This window comes from Nyctereutes procyonoides, unplaced genomic scaffold (genome assembly GCF_905146905.1).
Source record: "Nyctereutes procyonoides isolate TBG_1078 unplaced genomic scaffold, NYPRO_anot_genome, whole genome shotgun sequence".
Lineage (NCBI taxonomy): Eukaryota > Metazoa > Chordata > Mammalia > Carnivora > Canidae > Nyctereutes > Nyctereutes procyonoides.
The window spans coordinates 41,259,056-41,283,120 of record NW_026575052.1 but is presented as its reverse complement, the minus strand read 5'-3'; the positions used below and the strand labels follow the sequence as shown (position 1 = coordinate 41,283,120).

At 36.8% G+C, this 24,065-nt stretch overlaps 1 protein-coding gene across 2 annotated transcripts in view; it reads left to right on the top strand.

Moving 5' to 3' along the window:
- GPBP1 (GC-rich promoter binding protein 1) overlaps positions 1-24,065 on the top strand; it is a 70,899-nt gene that overhangs the window by 13,333 nt on the left and 33,501 nt on the right. For both annotated transcript variants that reach the window (XM_055331794.1, XM_055331795.1), the window contains exon 3: positions 17,534-17,653. In XM_055331794.1, coding sequence (XP_055187769.1) covers positions 17,591-17,653 — 63 coding nt within the window. In that variant the 5' untranslated portion in view covers positions 17,534-17,590. The remainder of the gene's footprint in view (positions 1-17,533; positions 17,654-24,065) is intronic.

The following is a 24,065-nucleotide window of genomic DNA, read 5'->3' as shown; positions in this document are numbered from 1 at the left end:
TGTAGAAGACCTGCTTGGGATTTGCTGTTAGCTTCCTGAAAGAACTGCCTGATAAGGACTTAACTCATTATGACCCTTGCCTTTAAAAGGGTTCCTTAGGGACACTAAGGCGCCTGGCTGGCTCAGTAGAGAGTGTGACTGTTAATCTCAGGGTTGTGAGTTCGAGCCTTCTGTAGGATGTGGAGATTACATAAAAATAAAATTTTGAAAGAAATAAAGTGTTTCCTTGTTTGAACTGGAGGGGTTAAAACCTAGTGAAATTGTCCTCAGGTTTAAAGAGATAAAACAAACTTTAGGTTTTAAGGAGTAACTGAAATAAGTGAGCGAACAGAATTTTTGGCTCCTAGTGTCTTTTTTGAAGAAGAAACATAACCTTTTGTTTGCTCCTCAGATATACAAAAGGAAGTTTGTGCCACAGGGTTTCAATTATTTTTGATATTACAAATTTTCTCAGTGTGATCTTGCTTTAGGTATAAGAGGAGCATGATAAAGGTTTCTTATAAGGGGCCTTATTAAAGCTCTACAAGGATGCTACACTTGAGGCTGTTACAATGAGTGATGAGATAATTCTCATGGAATACTAGCTAGGTTGAAAACTACTTGAAAAATGCATTCAGCTGATAGGAGTTCATAAGGACTTTTCCTATGTAACTTGGTTGCCTTTGTTTTTCTAAGTGAACTGGTAGTTTTCAGATTTTTCACATGAATTATTCTTTGGTTTCTTCCATTAAAATGATTCCTTCTTACAGGGACATTGTGGAAGTGGGGGGAAAAAGTGAGTGAAAATGTTTTCAACTTAGTCCTTTAAATTAGGACCATCAAGGACAGTTTGAGAGGACAGTCTGTTGGAGACTTAAGTTGGCTTATGTTAGTAGATAGCAAGTTAATAATGACTGCAGTTGGTAGCTCAAAACTGTATCTCTTTTATGTGTTTGGGAGATTAAGATCTGTATTTTGTTTAAGGCTCCTTGTAGCTATAGGTCAAGACAGTACCTAACAGGTGAAACTAAAACTTAAGCTCAGAGTTTAGAGATTTAAATAGCTATTATAGGCTAAAATGTTGTGTAAGGTGAGCTCTCTACCTAATAATACCTAAATAATCTCAGTTATTTACAGTACATATGTGTATAGTGGTTAAGAATTTCACCTACCACTTAAGAGTGCTCTGACACTGGGGACTTGAAAATGTGTTTGTCTATATAAAAACCTGTTTTTTTGTGACACCTGTGTGTCTTAGCGGTTTAGTGCCTGCCTTCGGCCCAGGGCGTGATCCTGGAGTCTCAGGATTGAGTCCTCTATCGGGTTCCCTGCATGGAGCCTGCTTCTCCCTCTGCCTGTGTCTCTGCCCCTCTTTCTCTGTGTCTCTCATGAATAAATAAATAAAATCTAAAAAAAAAAACACATGATTTTTGTTGTTAAGATGTAAAAAAAAAACAAAACTATTTGAGAGAGCATGTGTTCACGAGCAGGGGAGGAGCAGAGGGAGAGGTAAAATCAGAGTCCCCAGCTGAGTTGGGAGCCTGATGTAGGGGTTTCGATCCTACAACCTGAGATCATGACCCTGAGCCAAAGTCCAACACTTAACCAAGGGAGCCACCCAGGTGCTCCTATAAAAAACCTTGTTTGAAGAAGAGATTACATCAATCTCCTGGGGATGTACTGAGCACTAAATGAGATAATACTTATAAAACCCTAAGCAAATTGTTTAGCTAATTGTGTGTGCACACACATGTGTGTCTCTGTGTCTATTTAGTATATATCTTTGGCTTCATAATCAAGAAGTTAAGGTACTTGCATTTCCAAATCTTTCACTTCATGTCAAGGATCCTGTCTCTGAATTCTTTTTTTTTTTTTTTTCTGTTTGAATTCTTTATGAAATGACTAGTTGATAGTGTTAGGCTCGTTTTATAAATTCATTTGTTGAAACTTGTTTATTGGTCTTGGAATGCTGCTTTTCAGCCTGCCTTGGCTTAAGAAAAAGAAGGGTAATGTTAAAAGTTAGAGGATTCAAGAAAAGGTAAGGTCAGAGCAAAGAAAATTACTTTGAATACATACCCAGTGCAGATTACAAAAAGCACAATGATTTTTAGAGAGCAGTCACCCCCTCATCCCCTCATGCCTGTTTCCCAGCAGTAGTTCATTTTGTTTGTTTGTTTTTTTAAGATTTTATTTGACAGAGTGCACACAAGCAAGAGGGAGAAACAGGCTTCCCACTGGGCAGGGAGCCCAATGTGGGACTCCATCCTAGGACCCCTGGGATCATGACCCGAGCTGAAGGCAGATACTCAACTGACTGAGCCACCCAGGTGCCCCCCTAGCAGTAGTCTTTATCTGAAGAAATCGCTCTTTAGGGGATCCCTGGGTGGCTCAGCAGTTTAGCACCTGCCTTTGGCCCAGGGCGCGATCTTGGAGTCCTGGGATCCGAGTCCTGCGTCAGGCTCCCGGCATGGAGCCTGCTTCTCCCTCTGCCTGTATCTCTGTCTCTCTCTCTGTCTCTCTCTCTGTCTCTCTGTCTCTCTCTCTCTCTCTTTCTCTCATGAATAAATAAAATCTTTTTAAAGAAATCGCTCTTTATATATTTTTCTGGAGAGACCTTATGTGTATACATACTCTTTTTGATGTAAGCAGTAGCAAGAGGTCCACCTTGCTCTACAGCCTTCTTTTATTTAAGGAAATATTTGGAATATTATTCCATATTAATATATGTAAAGCTACCCTGTTCTTTTTATATTGATGGCTTAATGTCTACTTAACCAACTCTTTTGCTGTGCATTGATTCCTTTTTTTTTTAACTGTTAGAAACGCTAGTTGTTATCCTTATAGATGTGAGAGACATTCTTCAAAGCGGAATTTCTTTTAAAGATTTCATTCATTCATTCATTCATTCATTCATTCATTCATTCATTCATTCATGAAAGAGGCGCCACAAGCAGGGGGAGCGGCAGAGGTGGGGGAGGAGCAGGCTCCCCACGGAGCAGGGAGCCTGATAATTGATGTGGGGCCTCAATCCCAGGATGAGGGATCTTGTCCTGAGCCAAGTGCAGGCGCTTAACTGACTGAGCCACCCACGCGACCCCTAAGTGGGAATTTCTGAGTGTAATTTTGAGAGCTATGCTAAGTTGTTCTTCATAGAGGCGTACCGACTTACAGTTCCAGCACTAATGTAATGTGGTTTCATACTTTTTTCGTGGGTATTTCGCCTTCTTTCTTTCTTTTTAAAGATCTTATTTATTTATTCATGAGATACCCACAGAGAGGCAGAGACACTGGCAGAAAGAGAAGCAGGCTCCATGCTGGGAGCCCAATGTGGGACTGGATCCCGGGACTCCAGGATCATGCCCTGGGCCAAAAGGAGGTGCTCAACCGCTGAGCCACCCAGGCATCCCATGCCTTTTTCTTTTGAATTAGAATGAAAGTTTTTCACATGTAAGACCCTTTTTTTGTCAACTCTGTATGTTCTTTATTTTTTTTCTTTTGATTTGTAAGAACATTTGATGTATGAAGGGAAGTCAGCGCTTTGTGCAATTTATGACAAGTTTTTCCCCCATGTTTCCTTTGACCTTGATTGTGAATTTTGTCATGTAGAATGCTTTTTGTGTTTATACTTATAATTGAACATATAAATATATTTTTTATTTTTATCACTTCTGTTTTGTGTATCATATTTAAAAAGGCTTTCCTTCCCCCTTCTGAGATTATAAAAAATTTTCCCACATGTTCTCTTTTCACACTTAACTTTTGTCAGTAATTTTCCATCCCTTTCAGTCCTCAAATTCAGGACTTCTAGTCTTCTTTGTAAATAAATCTGATGTAAAGTTTCAGCACAATGTAACCAATTCTGGAATTAATTTGATATTATCATAATTTAGTCTTCTACATTTCACATTTTAGTAGTTTGAGGATAATCTTTACCATTAATTGCTCCTTTTTTGCTTGTAGTTACACGAGGAAGAGTGAGCTGATTTCCCTGCCTTCACTTTTTTCCTCCCTCTTTACTACATTCCTTAGTAGTATGCATTCTTCTGGAGGGAGAATATTGTTTAAAGTGCTGGTTTAGAGTGCTCCTTAAATGTTGATGATTTATGTCTCAGCAAACAAATATATCAGAAATGTTTCTTTATGGGAAGCAGAATTTTCCCAAGTTTATAAAGTAAAATGAGACTTGAAGATTAAGTTATTTTGGTTACTCTCTGAAAATATGTTTGGTGGGGTGGGAGCAGTGCAGAGCAGGAGGATGAGTTAACTTTCAGTAATTTGTGTGGGAGCACTTGAGACATACTGATAATGAACAAAAGAGCATGATTTTTAAGGCAGAAGGGTGTTAATTTCTTACTGTCCAGGTCTTGTCATTACTAGTCGTGTAGCTTAGGGGTAAATTACTTATCTCTTATAAATCTGCCCCTTTTTTTAGAGAACATGTTTAAGCTGATCCTAGTATATCTTTTGTGTTTCTTTTTTTAAAGCATATCTGGTTCCTTAATTTGAACCCTCATAACTTTGGTATTTTTCTCCTGATAAATACTTCAGTATTTATAAGTAATTTACCTATACCTCAACCTTTCTGATAAAGGATTTGATTCTGCAACTTTTTTTTTTTTTTAAGCATTTGTTAAATAACTCTGTTAGAATGTTCTGGGGGACTGCTTTCTTGAGCCTTTTAAGTATTTTCACTGTTTAGCTAGCACTTTGCTTTGATCACATTGGCTATTAAGTAATGAGTTTATTTGAATTCAGTTTATTCCAGTTGAGTCCAGTTTGTTTGCAGTATAATTTTTAAAATGTGCCATTACCAATCCTTACAAGAAAAAGGGTCCTATAAGCAGAATAGAAAAAAATTCAGGGATGACTTAACCCACTTCAGTTTTATGAAGGAGCTCAATGTGTAAAAATTTGTTTATAGAGTAGGGCTTAGTTTTTGGTAGTGAGATTTATTTATTTATTTATTTATTTATGGTAGTGAGTTTTTATGCAAATTAAGTCCTGGGATTCCTGGGTGGCTCAGTCATTTACGCATCTCCCTTCATGCTCTGTCTCCTCGCTCACTCTCAAAATCTTAAAAGAAAAAATTAAGTTCATTAAAGTTTCACAGCTCTTGAGTTACATTGTGTATTATACCTTTAGTAGTCTAGAAACTCGAGAATTAGGGGCATCTTGTTTCCAGTAATGCTTTTTTTTCCTCTTAAATTCTTTTTGGAGGGTGAATGTAGCAATTTTTGTATATAGCAATTTAACAATAATTTTTTTTTTAATCAAAGCATGGAAAGATTTTGAATAACTTGAAGTAAACTGAGGGGCGCCTGGGTAGCTCAGTCGGTTATGCATCCCACTCTTGATTTTGGTTCAGGTCATGTCAGGGTCCTGGGATTGAGCCCAGTGTCAGGCTCTGCACTCAGCAGGGAGTCCCCCTTGAGATTCTCTCCCTCTGCCTCTCCCCCTGTTTGCCCTTGCACATTTCTTTCTCAAATCTTAAAAAAAAAGGTAAACTGAGAATGAAAAGGGTCTTAGAAATTCCAGATTAAAGAAGCATGAAGTTAAAACTTTTAAAGGATGGGCATTTGTAATACTCTAGATTTCTTGTGAAATTTATTGTGTTAAATTTGAACCGATTTTAAGTATATTAATAACAAGATACTGGACATTGTTTCATGGTCCAAACTGTAAAAAATAGTCAAGCAGTAGAATAATTTCCTTTAGAGGCCATGTTCTGTAGGCAATAATTTTTTCTTTATTCTTTTTATTTTGCAAATTAGGATTTTTAACCTCTAAGTCTTTTGAGAAAGAAGGATTTTTTTTTAAAGACTTCATTTATTCATGGGAGACACAGAGAGGCCATGGGAGACACAGAGAGGCGGAGACACAGAGTGGCAGAGACACAAGCAGAGGGAGAAGGATGACCCATGCAGGGAGCCTGATATAGGACTCGATCCTGGGACTCCAGGATCGCGCCCTGGGCCGAAGACAGGCAGTAAACCGCTGAGCCACACAGGCGTCCCTTTCTTGATGTTTTTTGCAGTATTTACCATCCTTTCCTGATCATCACTGCTTTAAATACTGGTTTAAAAACAGAATTATAGGGACTCCTGGGTGGCTCAGCATTTGAGCGTATGCCTTCCACTTAGCGTGTGATCCCGGGTCTGGGGATCGAGTCCTGCATCGGGCTCCCTGTGATGAGCCTGCTTCTCCCTCTGCCACTGTCTCTGCTTCTCTCTCAGTGTGTCTCATGAGTAAATAAAATAAAAATCTTAAAAAAAAAAATAACAGAATTGTAGGTCCTGTTTAATTAGGACCTGTGCCATCAGAATCTACAGGGGGAGGGGCCTCTTAGGAAAGTCTGTAAATCACTCAGCACTTACAGTGTGCATACTAAATAAAGTTTCTTTTTTTTTTCTAAATAAAGTTTCATTATGGTATTAGAGCAACGAAAACAAAATTCAGTGGAACAAAATGTCATAGTTTTTTTTTTTTTAAGATTTATTCTTAAGAGATTGGCAAGGCATAGGCAGACACTCAATCCCTGAGCCACCCAGGTACCCCATCATAGTATAGTTTTTAAAAGTTAAAATGTGACTTACAAAAATATGGGATGAACGTGTCACAGACTGATCATTTTTAAAAAATAATATTCCTTTTATAACCTGATGCATGAAGATTATGGGTCAGTTATGTCTCTCAAGTTGGCATTTCTCGTGTTCAGACAGGCTGTGCTGCTTTGGTTATGCATCTTTGGCTAGAGTATTATAGAAGTAAAGCAGTGCTCCCTTTTGCTCATTGCATTCTGTCATTTGGCACACAATTTCAGTTTGTTCCATAACTGATGATGTTCACTTTGATCTGTTCATTAAGGATTTCCCAGGCTATTAAGTGGTTTTGTTTTTGTTTTGAGGGGTAGAAGGTAACTAGAAATGTATAACCTCCTCCTCCTCCTGTAATTTTTCACTCTATGCATTTATATCCTGATTGATGGTGTTTTATTCATGAGGTTATAATATAGTAGTATTTATTTTTATTGAAATGAAAGTCACATTACATGACCCATTTTAAAACATACAATTCAGTGGCATTTAGTACATTCACAGTGATGTGAAACCACCTTTATTAAGTTCCAGAACATTTTTGTCACCCAAAAAGAAAAATCTGTATTCATTTAGCAGTCACTCCCCATTCCTCCCTCCCAGCAATCCTTGGCAACCACTAGTGTGCTTTCATCTTTATGGATTTACTCATGGATATTTCATGTAACTGAAATTGTGCAATATGTGATCTTTGGTCTGGCTTCTTTCATTTAGCATGTTTTTTAGGTTAACCCTTTAGCATGTGTCAGTACTTCATGCCTTTATAATAAATATACCACATTTTGTTTATTCATTGATGTATTGATGGATGTTTGGTATACTTCCTCTTGGCTATTGTGAATAGATATGGTATTGAACATTGGTGTACAAATATTTGAATACCCATTTGCAATTCTTTTGGATATATACACACATGTATACACATAATACATATATTTAGTATTGCTTGGTCATTAATATATATTTAACTTTTTAATAAGGAGTTATTGAACTTTTCCACAGTTTGTACCAATTTACCTTCCCACTAACAATATACAGGGGTACTAATTTCTCCCATATCTTCATCAGCACTTGCTATGTACTGTTTTTTTTTTTTTTTAAAGATGTAGGTGAGGGGGGAAGAGATGTCTATCAAGTCCTTTGCCCATTTTATTTATTCATGAGAGAAACAGAGGCAGAGAACACAGGCAGAGGGAGAAGTAGACTCCATGTGGGGAGCCTGATGCTGGACTCGATCCCGGAAGTCCAGGATCACGCCCTGAGCCAAAAGCAAGACACCCAACCGCTGAGCCAACCAGGTGTCCCGTTTGCCCATTTTAAAATTGGGTTGTTTTTGTTGTTGAATTGTAAGAGTTCTTTATATATCCTCGATACTAGACCCTTATCAGATGTTTTGCAAATATTTTCTCCCATTCTGTCAGTTGTCATTCACTTTCTAGATAATATCCTTTGCCACAGAAAGTTTTATAGTTTTATATTTTAAAACATATTTAAGTTTTATATTTATATGAAGGCCATTTTTTTCTTTTGTTGTTTATCCTTTCGGTGTCATATCTAAAAATCTAATGCCAAATCCAAGATCAGGAACCTTTACCCACATGTTTTCTTCTGATAGCTTTGTAGTTGTAGCTTTTATAGTTAGGTCTGATCCATTTTGAGTTAATTTTTGTATATGGTGTGGATAGGAGTTCATTGACTATCCATTTGTCTCGGCACCATTTGTTGAAAAGACTGTTATTTCCCCCATTAAATGGCCTTAGTGCTTTAAAAAAAATTAACTGGCCATATGACTTTTTTCTGGACTCTCATTTCCATCCCATTGGTTTATATATCTTTCCATATGCCATTGCGATTTGATTTTTGTAGCTTTTTAGTAAGTTTTGAAATACAGAAATGTGAATCCTGTAACTATATTCTCCTTCTCAATATTGTTTTGGATGTTTGTGATCCCTTGCAGTTCCAAATGGATTTGAGAATGGCTTTTCTGTGCAAAAAAGGATGTTGGAATTTTAATCGGTAGTATGCCTATATTATATACTCGTGTGTGTTGGTATGCTTGATGGTGTCCTACAGGTCTTTTTGTAGCTGGGGTGCAGAGGTGCAAGAGCAAACAGGCTGGTTTCAGCCACTCGCTGCTGACAAAATCTATAGGCAGAGATATGAGTGGTAGTGAAACAAAGGAATTTATTTTAGTGAGGCCAACACCAAGAAGACATTGGACTAACGTCTCAGAGACTGTCTCCAAAACGCCAAAAATACTTCAAGGTTTATTTTATTTTATTTTATTTTATTTTATTTTATTTTATTTTATTTTATTTTATTTTATTCAAGGTTTATATAAGAAAAATGTGTGGCAAAGATGAGTGGTTCTGTGCAGGTAGGTAGTCAAGGTCAAATCAATCACTGTCCTGGTGTCATTCACTTGACAGAGGTGTCGTGCTGGCTCAAGGCAGTCTTTAATTGCTTGAGAGGGTAGTTTTCTGTTTCTTTCTGGGTATGCTTTGCTCTTAGGGTCTGCTGACTGAACTAAGAGACAAGCTGGAAAGAAGAACCCAACTAGAAAGTTTGAGGTCAAAATTGAGGTTTGACTCTTCCGTAGTTTTCTTTTTTTTTTCCTTCCTGCTCCAGACTGATAATTTTAATTGACCTAACTTCCACTTAATCTGATTCTTCTGTTGGCTCAAGTCTTCCATTGCAACTGTTTAGTGAAATTTTTATTTCAGTTACTAATACTTTTTTGGCCCAAGAATCTGTTTGGTTCCTTTCTATGATTCTTAATCTCCTTATGGATATTCTGTTGAGATATTGCTCTGTTTCCTTTAGCTCTTTGTACTTAGGACAGTTGGTGTCTGTGTTCCATCAGAGGGACTGTTTTGCTAATTTTCATTCTTCCCTCCTGTTGAGTGGGCCATACTTTCATAGTTCTTTGAATGCTTTGTAATTTTTGTAGAAAATTGAGCATTTTTAATATTGTAATTTGGAAACTGTGGGAACCAAATGTTTTTTCCCTCCTATCCTCAGGGTTGCTTACAGTGGGCATGTAGTTGTGTGTTCATTCAGTGACTTTGAAACCGGTTTTGTAAAGTCTGTGTTCTTTGTTTTGGGTAGTCTCTGAAGTCACCGCCCCTTAGCTTGTGGTCACCTAGTGTTTCTTGTTTTTGTTTTTTCAGATAATATTTTAGTGAAGTTGAAAAAATTAATGCAAAAATTTGTGATGAACAAAATAAAGTTTGAATATGAGGATTAGTATGTTATCTTGTCTAAAGATTACAGATCTTTTCACATGTCTCAAACAAGGAACCAACTCCTACAGTGATTACAGCACAGCTGAGACAGGTTGTAGTCTTTATTTATATATTTTTAAAGATTTTATTTATTTAAGTCAAGAGAGACAGAGAGGCAGAGACCTAGGCAGAGGGAGAAGTAGGCTTCCTGCAGGAGCCAGATGTCGGACTCGATCCCAGGACCCTGGGACGGCGCCCTGAGCCCAAGGCAGATGCTCAACCGCTGAGCCACCCAAGTGTCCCCAGGTTGTAGCCTTTAATAAGATTTGACTAAAGGTTCATGAATGTTGTTACAGAAAGTAATTACAGGGACACCTGGGTGGCTCAGTGGTGTGTCTGCCTTTGGCTCAGGGCGTGGTCCCGGAGTCCCGGGATTGCATCCTGCATCAGGCACCCCTGGAAGAGCCCACTTCTCTCTGTGCGTGTGTCTCTCTCTCTCTCTCTCTCTCTCTCTCTCTCATTAAATAAGATCTTTTTAAAAAATTTAAATAGCAGTTTTATTTCTATTGTCCATGGATACTACTGTTCTGAGAGCTCTTCAAATAAGAGCCATTTTACCAAGGTAGAGACACCTTTACCTTGTTCAGCTTGTGTTTTATTGCCAATGCATGTCAAGCCAAGAAGGAATAGAAATAAAGGGAAATTAAAAAGTAACTCTCCCAGTCTTTGCCCATTAGGTCTGTGTTAGGGCATTTCTTCAGTGGTTAGCCAACCATTTATAACTATCTTAGTTCTCATTTCCTCTTTTAAGTTGAATATAAAGATCAATCTGAGGTGAAAGCTTAGGGTCTTCTGAGGTTTTTTTGTTTGTTTTGTTTTGTTTTTTGAGCATGTGTCTGGTCTTGGGGCTCTGTGTGGTTTTCTAAGCTTCCCGGTTATAAGGGAATTCTTTTCAGTGTCATAATTTCCCAAAGAAAATTGTCTCTCAGCCTTTCTTTCTGTGTTTTGGGTGTGCTGTCTTTTTAAAACCTTTTTCCCAAGGCAGAGGAGATTCATGCACCTTACACTGTTTGTGAGAAATGCCCTCAACATAGCAGCATTTCCTTCCGTGTCAGGTAAAACAAAGGCTAGTACCTCTTGTGATTCCTTAGGTAACCCCCAAGGGGTTATCTGTAACAGGTTTATACAGACAAACATAATTCTGTGAGAATAAGATCTCTAGGGCTCACTCTAGAACCAGAGACCTGGGTCCCACACTGTCTTTTTGGGACTTCACTGTGCTTGGGAGAGATGAGGGTCAAGGGGAAGTAAAAATGCCACAAAGCTTTTATACTGTTTCAAAGTTTCCGTTTTCTGGATTCAGTGTGCTTGATTGCTGTAAGCCTTTGTTTCAGAGTTCTGACAAAGATATTTCTGACAGATTTTGCTTCATTTTTGCTGTTTCTGTTGAAGGGGTAGGTAGGCCCTTATAGTTCCCTGTTTCACCATTTTGTGTTAGTGGTCTTCACATGTGTTTTCTTGTTTTTAATGCTCAAATTGTCCCTTATTTGGCCAGTGGGAACCCATTCAGGCTGGTTTCTATGCCCTTTTGGTATTTCATAATTTTTTTGGACATTTCCTTTTTGCTAAAGTGAAATATTTTAGGCTTATTTTGTCATCTTTCCCCAGCCTTGGAAATCAGCTATTTCTCAAAGCCCTGGTTTTGTTTAGTGGAAAACGGTTTTTAGAAGCCAAGATCCTGTGTTAAGAATGCTTGTTTATTGGAGTCACTCAGGCCCTCTCAGTGCAGAGTTGGGAGAGGTATATATATATACATAAACAAATATGTACTTTTGTGGTATACGTGAACCTTAGTATCTTAGTATGTGCCTGTGAATCATTAATTATACTGATAGAGTATAATACCACAGCATTCACTAGTTTTCACCCTGTTACTAGTTACTGTGTTCTTTGACAGTATGAAACTTAGCTTTCATTATTCTAAACACTTATTTGATTATTTCTCCTGTATATAATCGGTCGTCTTTTGTGGCCACTGCCACCACCTGTATGCGGACACCCACCTCTCCTTGTTTATCATTTTGACTCTTCTCACTGATGACCCCCCGCCTTCCTCACTCTTTTCAGCTCAGTTCCCCATACCTGACTGTCCCTCTACATAGGTACCTTCCTCATCCTGCTTTGACACTGACATCTGTGCTGGGCTTTAGTCCTGAATCAGAAGACCCACTTTTTAAATGAAAACTATTAATATATTAAACTAAGCTTATACCAAAGGAGTATTTCACAGGCTTATTTTCAAAAGAGACTTAAGGTTGAATTTGAATAGTCATCTTCTGGGTCTTATTAATGAAGGGATTGGAACAGTTGGGCTAAATGAAAAATTTAACCTTTTTGAAAGATTGTATGTAGATAGTCTGGTAATAAAGGGTAGTTGTCTTTTAGAACTTTAATAGTTTTCAAGGTGAAAGGTAAGTAGTAGTTATCTAAATTTTAACGAAGAGAAGAAAACAGTCTGATACTAACTTGCCAAAATCATCCAGTCTAGTAATTGGTTGAGTTGATTTGAATCCAGGACCATTGGACTCTGATGCCTGTGTTCTTTCTTAAAAATCTGCCTTAATTAGTTAAAATGCCTTAATCTTTAGTTGATTTTGCATGTTTTTGGTGGGCTTTGTGACTTTTAAAGTTTTTGGTGTCTGAAATATAAATCATTATAAAGATAGTGTTGGATGTTCATTATGATGAAATCAATTTTAGTTTTTCATTGAAAACATTGGGAATGAACTTGGTGGGTTCAGAAGTAAAAACATTACATGAAATAGGAAAAATCTTACTCATATTTGTGCACTTTTTGCCAAAGTGTGTTTTTCAGTATGAAGAAATCTGTTTTGGATTTTTAGTTAATCAGTGAGTTTTGGGGCCCCTGGGTGGCTCATTTGGTTAAGTGGCTGCCATCTTAGGTTGATCCCCACATGGGGTTCCCTGATCAGTGGTCAGGTTGCTTCTCCCTCCACACCACTTGTGCTCTCTCTCTCTCTCTCTCTTAAATAAATCTTTTAAAAAATTTTAGTGATTTTTAAATCAGGCACATGCACTTAAAAATGTACAGTATTTTTTTCTTTTTTTCTTTTTTTTTTTTTAAAGGCAGATGCTTAACTGGCTGAGCTATCTAGGTTCCCCAAAAATGTACAGTATTTCAGTAAGGGCTTTTTTAGAACCAATTTTCCCTTTGGGAAATTATTTTAAATAGCAATGAAGTGGTAATTTATATATTAAAGTTTTTGGTGTCTGAAATATAAATCATTATAATTCCCTTTGGGAATTTTCTTATAGTTGATGTTTTAGACTTCAGGCATTTATTCAGAAATAGGTTGTAAATTGATTGAGATTAGAAATTAGGATTTTTGTGCCATCAGCATTTAAAAATCTTTATGTCCATATGGGACCATCAGACCTTATAACGGAATCTGATGGGAGATTCCTAATAATCTGGAATTAATAGGACTACTGATTTGCTCCCCCGCACCCTAGCAGTCTCCTATAAGTACCACTTAATACATACATTTTTGATGAATGTATTTTTAATACTTGTTCATATTAGTCTTTGTTAAAAGACAATTTATCAGTATATTTAAAGATCAAATTGATTTTTTTTTAAAGATTTTATTTATTCATGAGAGACATGGAGAGGCAGAGGTAGAGACATAGGCAGAGGAAGAAGCGGGCTCCCTGTGGGGAGCTGGAGGGGGAGCCCAATATGGGACTCAATCCCGGAACCCCAGGATCACGCCCTGAGCCAAAGCAGACGCTCAACCAGTGAACCACCTAGGCGTCCCTCAAATTGATTTTATTCACCATTTTATGAATGGGGCAGCCTCCTACCTGTCCAAAAGAAAGGAGCTCCAAGGAGCTGTACAAAATGGAGCCTTTTATAGGCAGAAGAGGCCAGGGACAAGGAAAAGGTGGATAACCTCATCTTTCATTAGGAAACGGTGGAAGGGGTCTATCAGGTGATTACCTTACTAGTGCTGACCAGGAAATTCCAGATTGACCAGTTAAGATTTCCTATCTGGGAGGGTCATTTTCCCTCTTTTTTATAAAGATTTTATTTGAGAGAGAGAGATCATGGGGGGTGTGGGGTAGGAGCAGACTCTTCACTGAGCATGGAGCCCAATGTGAAGCTTGATCTCAGGTCCCCAGGATCATGACCTAAGCTGAAAGCAGCTGTTCAGCAATCTGAGCCACCCAGGTACCTCTTTTTCTGGGAGGATCTTAAAGTGCAATCAGGTAGATATTCTTGTTGATGGGGTCTTAGCACAGGTGGCTCAATTTTGGGCCTTTTGTTTCTTTTTAACCTTTGCTAGGGAAGCCATAACAAACTACTGCAAACTGAGTGGGTTAAATAAGTTTATTTTGTCATAGTTTTTTTGGAAGCTCAGAGTACAAGGTCAAGACTTCACAGTTGGTTTCCTCTGAGACCTCTCTCCTTGGCTTGCAGATGGCCACTCTCTTTTTGCCTCTTTACATGGTCTCTTTTTTGTGCAGCCTTGGTGTCTCTGTGTGTCCAAATTTCCTCCTCTTAAAAGGACAAGATTGGAATGGGGCCCACCCTAACAGCCTCCTTTAAGTTAATCATCTCATTAGGGCCTTTATCTCCAAATATGGTTACATTCAAAGGTGGGGGGAGGTTTCAATTTGGACTCAAGAATTTGTGTGTAGTGGGGGCACAGTTCGGCTCCTAATATTACACAGGGAAAGGAAGATAGAATGAATTTGGATGGCACTAAGTGTACTTAAAAGTAAATGATAGGGTGGTTCTTTTGAAAGTTTAATTGCCTTTACACTGGTTAAGGGAGTAAAATTTCTTTCTTTTTCTATCCTTCTAGGTTCCCAGGTTTGGGGCCCTGTAAAGTAGATTGAAAAAAGATCAACAAGAGAAAACAAAAGTTTGTTAGAGGGTGGTCCCACCTGGGAATAACTCCGGGATGGTTAGAATTTGCCAATTCTACCTAATTCCATAGGGGGAAGTAGGGGAGGGGGGGGGAAGGGCACTTAAATGGAAAAACAGGTGACTTCTTGAAAGATAGGTAAATGGGCCCTTAGGAGAATTGATGGGAGAAATGATAGCTTGTGGCAATGTCTGGGTGTGGTGCTGATTTTGTACAGGTGTCTGTAGGGAAGAGTTGCTCCAGGGAAGGGGACTGATAAATTCTTTTTTGGAGGCTCTGTTTTTAGGTAGGTAAGAGATAGCAGGAATTAAAATGCCTTCATGAAACTTAAAGCTATTCTTATGTTATAAAGTGGCATATTTTGGGGTGGCATATCATGATTCTTAAACACACTTGTGTAAATGCCTTAGTATTAGCTAATAGTGTTCTTTACCTTTTTTCAGAACTTGAAAACTTTTGCCATTAACTATTCATATTTTATTTTTTCAAAACTAGATTTAAATTAAAAAAAACGAAGGACATTGCAAAAATGAATAGGTAATATTAGTGGTTAGCCTCCTAGGGATTGTTTTTAATATATAAATTACCACTTGACTATTTAAAACGATAAGCTTTAAATTCCCCATTATTTTAGATTCTCCTCAATTTTTGTGAAATTTTTTGGTACAAACTATAAAAATGATTTTTCATTCCCTTTAGCTATTGAAAGTGTAAATTTAATGTAACATCCTATCATAAACATCACAAAGCAGCTTATTATGTAGCTTTTTTTAATACATTTTTTTATTGGTGTTCAATTTACCAACATACAGAATAACACCCAGTGCTCATCCCGTCAAGTGCCCCCCTCAGTGCCCATCACCCATTCACCCCCACCCCCCGCCCTCCTACCCTTCCACCACCCCTAGTTCATTTCCCCGAGTTAGGAGTCTTTTTCTTCTTCCTTCCCTTATATTCCCTTTCACTGTTGTTTATATTCCCCAAATGAATGAGAACATACACTGTTTGTCCTTCTCCTATTGACTTCACTCAGCAGTATGTAGCTTAATGTCAGAATAGATAATATCCTTTATCCAGAAACACTTTAGTTTTCATTTTAATTTTTGAATATGTCAAAATGTATAAGAAGGTCTGGAGCTTAGAATGCCTAAATTTTTATGTAGTTTCATTTTTGTTAGGTATGTATACTCTTCCATTTGTTTCATAAATGTATTACTGGAATTGGTCATTTCTGGTTAATCAAATTGTAACAGGGTTTTTCCCCTTTTGCTCATGGCTCATATGAGTTTTTACCTAAAGTTTAAACATTTTCATTGCCATGGTGAGTTAACCATTTGTGTCCATTTCTTGTATTTGTCCCCACTTAACCTTTTCTTAAATAGTTCTCTGCAGTTTGGAATAGTGAAAATGGAATATTTCTATAATTTGAGAATTTTTTAAAAAGTATTTTAGCAAGTTGGTATGATTAAAGGATTCTGCCATAGAAGCAGAAAAGGAAAGATAAACAGTGATATTCTTTTGTTTTTTAAAATTTCACTTTTGAGATTATACAATTTTAAGTATAAACATTTGTTAATAGTAAACTCATTGTGATGCACAGAAAATTTGATTCCTTCATCAGTTGATAGCTTTATATTGAAATGAGGACAGTTGCTCAGTTGGCTTCTGCCTTATTAAAAAAAAAAAACAAAACAAAAACCACTGAATTTGCTGTTTACATTGGGCTGGCAACTTGAAACTTTTAGTGATGGATGCAGTTGATAGAGGCTCCCAAAAAGTTAAATTTAGAATTCAGAAAAGGAGTTCTAAAATACTTCAGATACTCATCGTGATGATTGTAATTAAAAAAAGAAAAAACAAAAAACCTTTTCATTATGGAAATTTTTAAACATGAATGTAACTAGAGAAAAAAGTGTTTACACACCTCCTTGTACTAACCTTTATAAACATGTACAACCTCTTTCCAACTATCCTTATTAGCATTCTGTGGTTTTTAAAACAGATTCTAGATATATCCATGTAATTGTAAAGACTTCAGTTTTTTATGTACCATCACACTAACCATTATCACGTCTAAAATGAGCAGTAATTTCTTAATGTCATTTAATGTTCCACTAATGTTTAAATTTTTGATTCATAATTTTCATTTTTTTAAAGGTTGATTGGTTTGAGTAAGGATTTGTATAAGGCCTGCATGTTTGATCTACATGTTAAAAGCCACTTATTTGTTGGTGGGGAACCCAGTCATTTCACCTATCAAGTATCCTGTGATCTGAATTTACTGGATTACTTCCCTTAGATTTCCTTAATTTCTCTCTGTTGAACTTCCTGAAAGTTAGTAGTTAGATCAGATTTCAGATTCCATCTGGGGTATACAAGAATACATTATAGATGATGTCATGTACATCGTAGTGTGTCACATCTAGAGACACTTGATGTCTATTTGTGATGAGACCATAATAATTTAAAAAAATAAAGCTTACTGAGAATAGTTTATTTACAGTGAAATTGGCCAGTATTAAGGGTACAATTTAATCTTTGAGAGATGTGTACATTTGTGGAACCACAGTTAAGACAAAATCAAGAAAAACCTTCCCTTTGGGTCATAGCCCTATACCCCTAAACTTCAGCCCCCCCATCTAGTTTCTGTTATATTTTTGCTTATTTTAGAATTTCATTATAATTGGAGTCTTATAGTAGTATGATCACTGTCATTTAGAAGAGCATAAGAAGATAATTTTGGCAAGGAGCTCCAGGTCTAATTCCTTCCATTTTTATATGACAGGGACTTGCCATGAGGTGTTGAAGCCTTGTTTCACTGAGTTGGAGAGACTGGACCTAAATGGCGCAGCATGACTTTGCTCCAGCCTGGCTTAATTTTCCTACTCCACCATCATCAACAAAGGTACTCTTTCTTGCATTTCTCTCTTTGTGTCTACCTCTCATTTGTTCTTGCTGTACACAAATGGAGTTGAAATGCAAAACCTTTAATGTTTTTGTGGAGAAAATTTTTTTGTATTACCATCTATGTTATTTCATATGGGATCTGTTAGTTTTTATCGTTTAAAAAGTTTTCCGTCATCGTCTGTACCATTTATTTCAGTTGTCTTTTGTACTGATCAAAGTTCCGCATATTTTTCAGTTAAATCCATTGGATACATTGCGTCTTACCTTTATTTGTACTATTCTTTAGATAACTTGCTTTACTTTCTGTTCTATAGGTAATATGTTAAAGAAAAAATATGAGGTTTTTGAGGTCTTTCCTAATACTCCAAAGACTATTTCAGATAAATAAGACTGAATGAGGCTTCACTAAAATTTCAGGAGTGATGAAAACTTTGCATCATTGTTAAATATCATGCCTAAGTAATCTAAGAAATACTGTCATTTTACTTAAAAACCAAAACAGAATAGTTTGAATAAGACTTGCTAGGCCTTGCAATTGTTTTCACTTAAAAGACTTGCTAAAAGAGGAACCTTGGAATTTGTTAAAATCAGTCTAACTGGCTTAATAGCGGTCCTTTGATTTTTGTTCTTTTTTATTGTGCAAAGGAATCAAGGGAGAGTTTTGATCATCTGTTTGCCGGTTAATCATGCTCCACCATGATAAGGGGTTCATCTAACACCTTTTGGGGTATAGGCAGCTGTTACAAAAACAGTTTATTAAAAGCAACTCTTATGGGAACAGTTTTTATAATTTGCAAAGTTGTTCCCCAGTAAGGACTTGTCAGATCATAATAAATTGGCCCATATTTTGGCCCATAATATTATATTGTACAGATGGATTCTCTGAAAGGTTAATTGACTTGCCTGTTTTTCATACAGTGACTATGAGTCTAGACTAGAATCCAGGATGCATTTCCTATTCTGTACTCTTTACATAGGACTCATTTGGGAATGCTGCCAAATGATTAAACATCTCATTTCATAGCCTATGCAATGGGATTTGAAATGGTTAGAAAATGGTGGCTTCTATTGATTAAGGTGCTGAGATCACTTCTTAATTACAGATTCTTTGCCCCTTTTCCTCTTACCTTGCAGGTCTTTGCAATTTCCTCCTGCTTTCCCCCTTCCTTTTAAACCCAGCTGCTCTAATCTCGCCCCTAGCCAGCTCATTTTTCAGGCTTACTTCAGAGCCTGAACACATGAGTTTCCTGCTACACACTTTTCTTTTTTCTATTTTGTTTGATTTCTCTGAAATAGGCATAAGACTTGTTTTCATTTTCAAGCAAATTGATAAATTATCAACATCTGGAAAGTTAGTTCTAAAACATTGAAAATATTGAGAATAATTTTTGTCTTCATTCAGATGTTAATCGGAAGTTGATTAACTTTTTTTTTTTAAAGATTTATTTTTCATGAGAGACCGAGGGGGGGGGGGCAGAAACATAGGTAGAGGGAGAAGCAGTCTCCTTCGCAGGGAGCCCAATATGGGACTCAATCCTGGATCCTGTGATCATGTCCTGAGCCAAAGGCAGAAGCTCAACCGCTGAGCCACCCAGGCATCCCTAACTGTTTGTTTATATGGTGAAATCCTACTGCTTTGCAGAACCTGACCCTTGATTTGGGTATAGGTGTTCATGAATGATGATTTTGAGCGTTGGGATTGCCTATTCTAAATCTGTTATTCTCATTTATTCTACATTACCTACAGAAAATTTATTTGAACTCCTCACTACTTGAAATTATTTATTTTGACCTTACCCAGTGTGATTTTGACAAATACAGACCTTTTGTAATGACTTCTTAAACCTTCCATCTTATCCTTCCATGTCTCAAAATCACTATTTATGGGTTCTCATTTATAATTAACCTCTAGTTTTCTGCCAGAGCCCTTTTAATCTTACCATGAATAAATGGAACAGACATTAATTTACTGGGGTGGGGGGGACTCTCTGTTTCAACTTAATGTAAGTCTTTCATTTACTTGTTCAAAGGGATGAGGATGTGAAATAAAAAGTAAAGACAGTTTTGGAAGTGCACTTTTTAGTAGTTTTCTGAGGTGTATAGAATTTTAGCCCCATCATGTGGTGAAATTTTAAACTGCATGTGGTTGATTTTATGTGGAATAAAGCATTGACATTTGAGCTGTTGATTGGGATCCAATAAAAAGTAAATTTTACATATGTTTTTGTATATACATAGGTTTAACTAAAATAGTTGTCACACATCTGTAGTGCATCAATACTTTATCTTGTGGTCTTCTGTTCTCTTATTCCATTAGAAAATGTAAATTGATACTGCTACTGTGATCCTTTAATAGGTCTATAGTTCCATTTTAGGGAGTAACATATATTATTGAAGCAGTACTAAACTGAAATGATTGTAGTACTGGAAAAGTTTAGATGCCTCTTTGTTTTAGATGCTTCTCCTGGCCATCTAACTCTAGGAAGGATAATAAAATCATCCCTTTAATCAGGTTGAGGTATTCTTTCATAGTCTTTTTAGAGGAAGGAATATTCCAGGAGCACCTGGCTGGCTCAGTCAGAAAGGCATGTCACTCTTGATCTCAGGGTTGTGAACTCAAGCCCCATGAAGGTTGTGGAGTCTACTGAAAAAAAAAAGAAAAAGAAAAAAAAAAAGGATAGATTCCAGGGGTGTGAAAATACAGGAATTTTTATCATTTTTAAGTATAAGGTAATACCTGTTTTAATGATATTCCACTACAGAAGGTACATATTCGTATTTGTATTCAATATTCTTTAGTTATCTCTATGGCTAGGGTGTAGCATTAGTGCATAATGGATTCTTTCATGGTAACATCCAAAAAAGTGATTAATATTTTGCCAAAACTTCTTTTAATAATGCATAAACAGTGTCGGTTTGCATTGAGAATGTGTATTTAAAGTTCAGGCTAAGAGAGAATTGGAAAATTCAGTCAGACTGATAGTAGAGTTCATTGAAACTTATTTACTATGTAGAGTTTTTGTTAACTAGTGGCTCATATTGTGGTCATCAAAGAAGAAATGGCTACATTATTTTTTAAAGGAATCCAGAGAAAGATTTTAAGTATGTAAAGGGATAGGGGTGGTCTCTTGCCCATAGTAACATGTTTCTTTTTATTCATTATTACATACTAATGATTGTATAAAACAATTTGTGTGAATAAAAGGTACATTCTCTGTTTTCTTTCTTCCATTTACAAAAGGCTATTTTAAATGGTTTGAAGTTGAGAGAAGTAGATAACATGCCCCAAAGTGCTGGAGCTAAGATAGGCATTCATATGTGCATGACTTTAATACTTACCAACTTACTAAATTTCTTTTCTCGACTATTAGGTAGTACACTAAATTTCAGAAATGAAATACTATCATGCTTTTATGCATACACCAGAATGTATTTTTATCCTGGTTTGGATAAATGAAATTTTTTTCACTTCAAAGATGGCATCTCCAATTTCTATCATCACTGCATGCACATGTAACTTTTCAGTGTCCATGCATAATCTTTTATTGAGCAGATCTACATGGATAATTTGATTAGTTTACCTATTGAGGAATGTCTAGGCATCTCTTGAATATATTTGTAGGGTAAATTCCTAGTAGAATCAGTAAATCAGAGGGTTTGTACATATTGATAGATAATGTCTAATTAACTCTCAAAAAAGGTTGTACTGGGGTGCCTGGGTGGTTCAGTCAGTTGTAAGTGTCCCAACTCTTTAATTTCTGCTCAGGTCTTGATCTCAGAGTTGTAATTTCAAGCTCTGTGTTGGGCTCCATGCTAGGCGTGGAGCCTACTTTAACAAAAAAAAAAGTTATTTAAAAGCCCATCAGAATTTTATGAGGGGGACTAATGTTTTCAGTTTTGGCAATGCTGGATGTTATCACATTTTAAAATCTGCAATTAGATGAAAAATGGAACTTCATTGTTTTGATTTGTATTTTTTAAGTTATGGTTGAGTATATTTTGGTGCAGTGAATGGTTTTTTAAGAACTACTCATTCATGTAATCTGTTACTTAGTGATTTGTAATAGCTTTTACACGTTGGGGAATCTGCCATACATGTTGCAAATATTACAGCTTATTTTTTTTTCAGTTTTAAGTTTTGATTCCATTATAGTTAACATACAGTGTTATATTGGTTTCAGCTGTGCAATGTAGTAGTGATTCATCCATTCTATAGATGGTTTGATAATTCTTTGAAAAACCTCACTGAAGATTTTTATGGAACTTATAAAGGATAGATAAAAATTAAATGAATACTTACTAAACACCAGTATAGTTTTGTCTTAACATTCTGCTATGTTAACTTTTCTTTTGGAAGTAAAGCATGTATACATTGAAGTCCACTGTAGTATTCACAGTCCTTAATCTTCATTTTTCCCCAGAGGTATTCTCAGCACATGTTCTTATAACTACATACGTGAATGTCAAACAGTATTGTTATGTATGTTTAAAAATTTTTATCAGTCATTTTCATTTATATGTCAGCATCTTTTACATTCATTATATCTTTGAAATTTTCTCTACCCATGCTGATATCTGGAAATGTAGTGTAATCATCTTAAAACTCTATGTGGTGTCCTATTTTGTTTATCTGTACTACATTTTGTCCATTTAAGTTTAAGTTGTTGATAACGTAATTTTGGCTACTATAAATACTGCATTGAATATATATATATTTTTTGCATTGAATATTCTTATGCTATCTCCTTGTACACATGGATAAGATTTTTTTTTTGATAAGAATTTTTTAGACCAATGCTACTCACACTAATGATTAAGAAAATAACCTGGGGATTTTGTTAAAATGCAGATTTTGATTTCAGTAGTTCTTGGGCAGGGCCCTAGTTATAACAGCCTTCAAAATGATACTGATTCTGCTTGTGTGTGGAACACAGTTTCAGTAGAAGGCTCCAACTTAGATGTAGAAGGAAAATTGCTGAGACTTGGTTAGATATTGCAAAATTCCTTTTCTGTATGGTGTACTGATTTATACTGCTGTATGTTCTGTATAACTATTCTCTTTACTTTAAATTCTTGCCAAAATTTTGTTAGATTATCACAGTTAAATTTTTTGCCAATCTTTGTCAAAAAAAAAAGGCATTTTCACTCTTTCATGGACATGGAGTTACATTTCTGTGATGCCTCTTTTGCATCCTTTGTTATTTCTTTTGGGTTGCTTTTTTTTTTTAAGATTTTATTTATTTATTTATTCACGAGAGATACACACAGAGGCAGAGACACAGGCAGAGGGAGAAGCAGGCCCCATGTAGGGAGCCCGACTGATCATGCCCTGGGCCGAAGGCAGGCGCTAAACCGCTGAGCCACCCAGGTGCCCTGGGTTGCTTTTCTTTCTTTTTAATTTTTTTTTAATAAAATTTATTTTTTATTGGTGTTCAATTTGTCAACATATAGAATAACACCCAGTGCTCATCCCGTCAAGTGCCCCCCTCAGTGCCTGTCACCCATTCACCCCCACCCCCCCGCCCTCCTCCCCTTCCACCACCCCTAGTTCGTTTCCCAGAGTTAGGAGTCTTTATGTTCTGTCTCCCTTTCTGATATTTCCCACACATTTCTTCTCCCTTCCCTTATATTCCCTTTCACTATTATTTATATTCCCCAAATGAATGAGAACATACACTGTTTGTCCTCCAATTGACTTACTTCACTCAGCATAATACCCTCCAGTTCTATCCACGTTGAAGCAAATGGTGGGTATTTGTCATTTCTAATGGCTGAGTAATATTCCATTGTATACATAGACCACATCTTCTTTATCCATTCATCTTTCGATGGACACCGAGGCTCCTTCCACAGGCTGGCTATTGTGGACATTGCTGCTATAAACATACGGATGCAGGTGTCCCGACGTTTCACTGCATCTGAATCTTTGGGGTCAATCCCCAGCAGTGCAATTGCTGGGTCGTAGGGCAGATCTATTTTTAACTCTTTGAGGAACCTCCACACAGTTTTCCAGAGTGGCTGCACCAGTTCACATTCCCACCAACAGTGCAGGAGGGTTTCCCTTTCTCACATCCTCTCCAACATTTGTGGTTTCCTGCTCTGTTAATTTTCCCCATTCTCACTGGTGTGAGGTGGTATCTCACTGGCCCCATTTCCCTGATGGCCAGTGATGCGGAGCATTTTCTCATGTGCTTGTTGGCCATGTCTATGTCTTCCTCTGTGAGGTTTCTGTTCATATCTTTTGCCCATTTCATGATTGGATTGTTTGTTTCTTTGCTGTTGAGTTTAATAAGTTCTTTATAGATCTTGGAAACTAGCCCTTTATCTGATACGTCATTTGCAAATAAATTTCTTCTCCCATTCTGTAGGTTGTCTTTTAGTTTTGTTGACTGTATCCTTTGCTGTGCAAA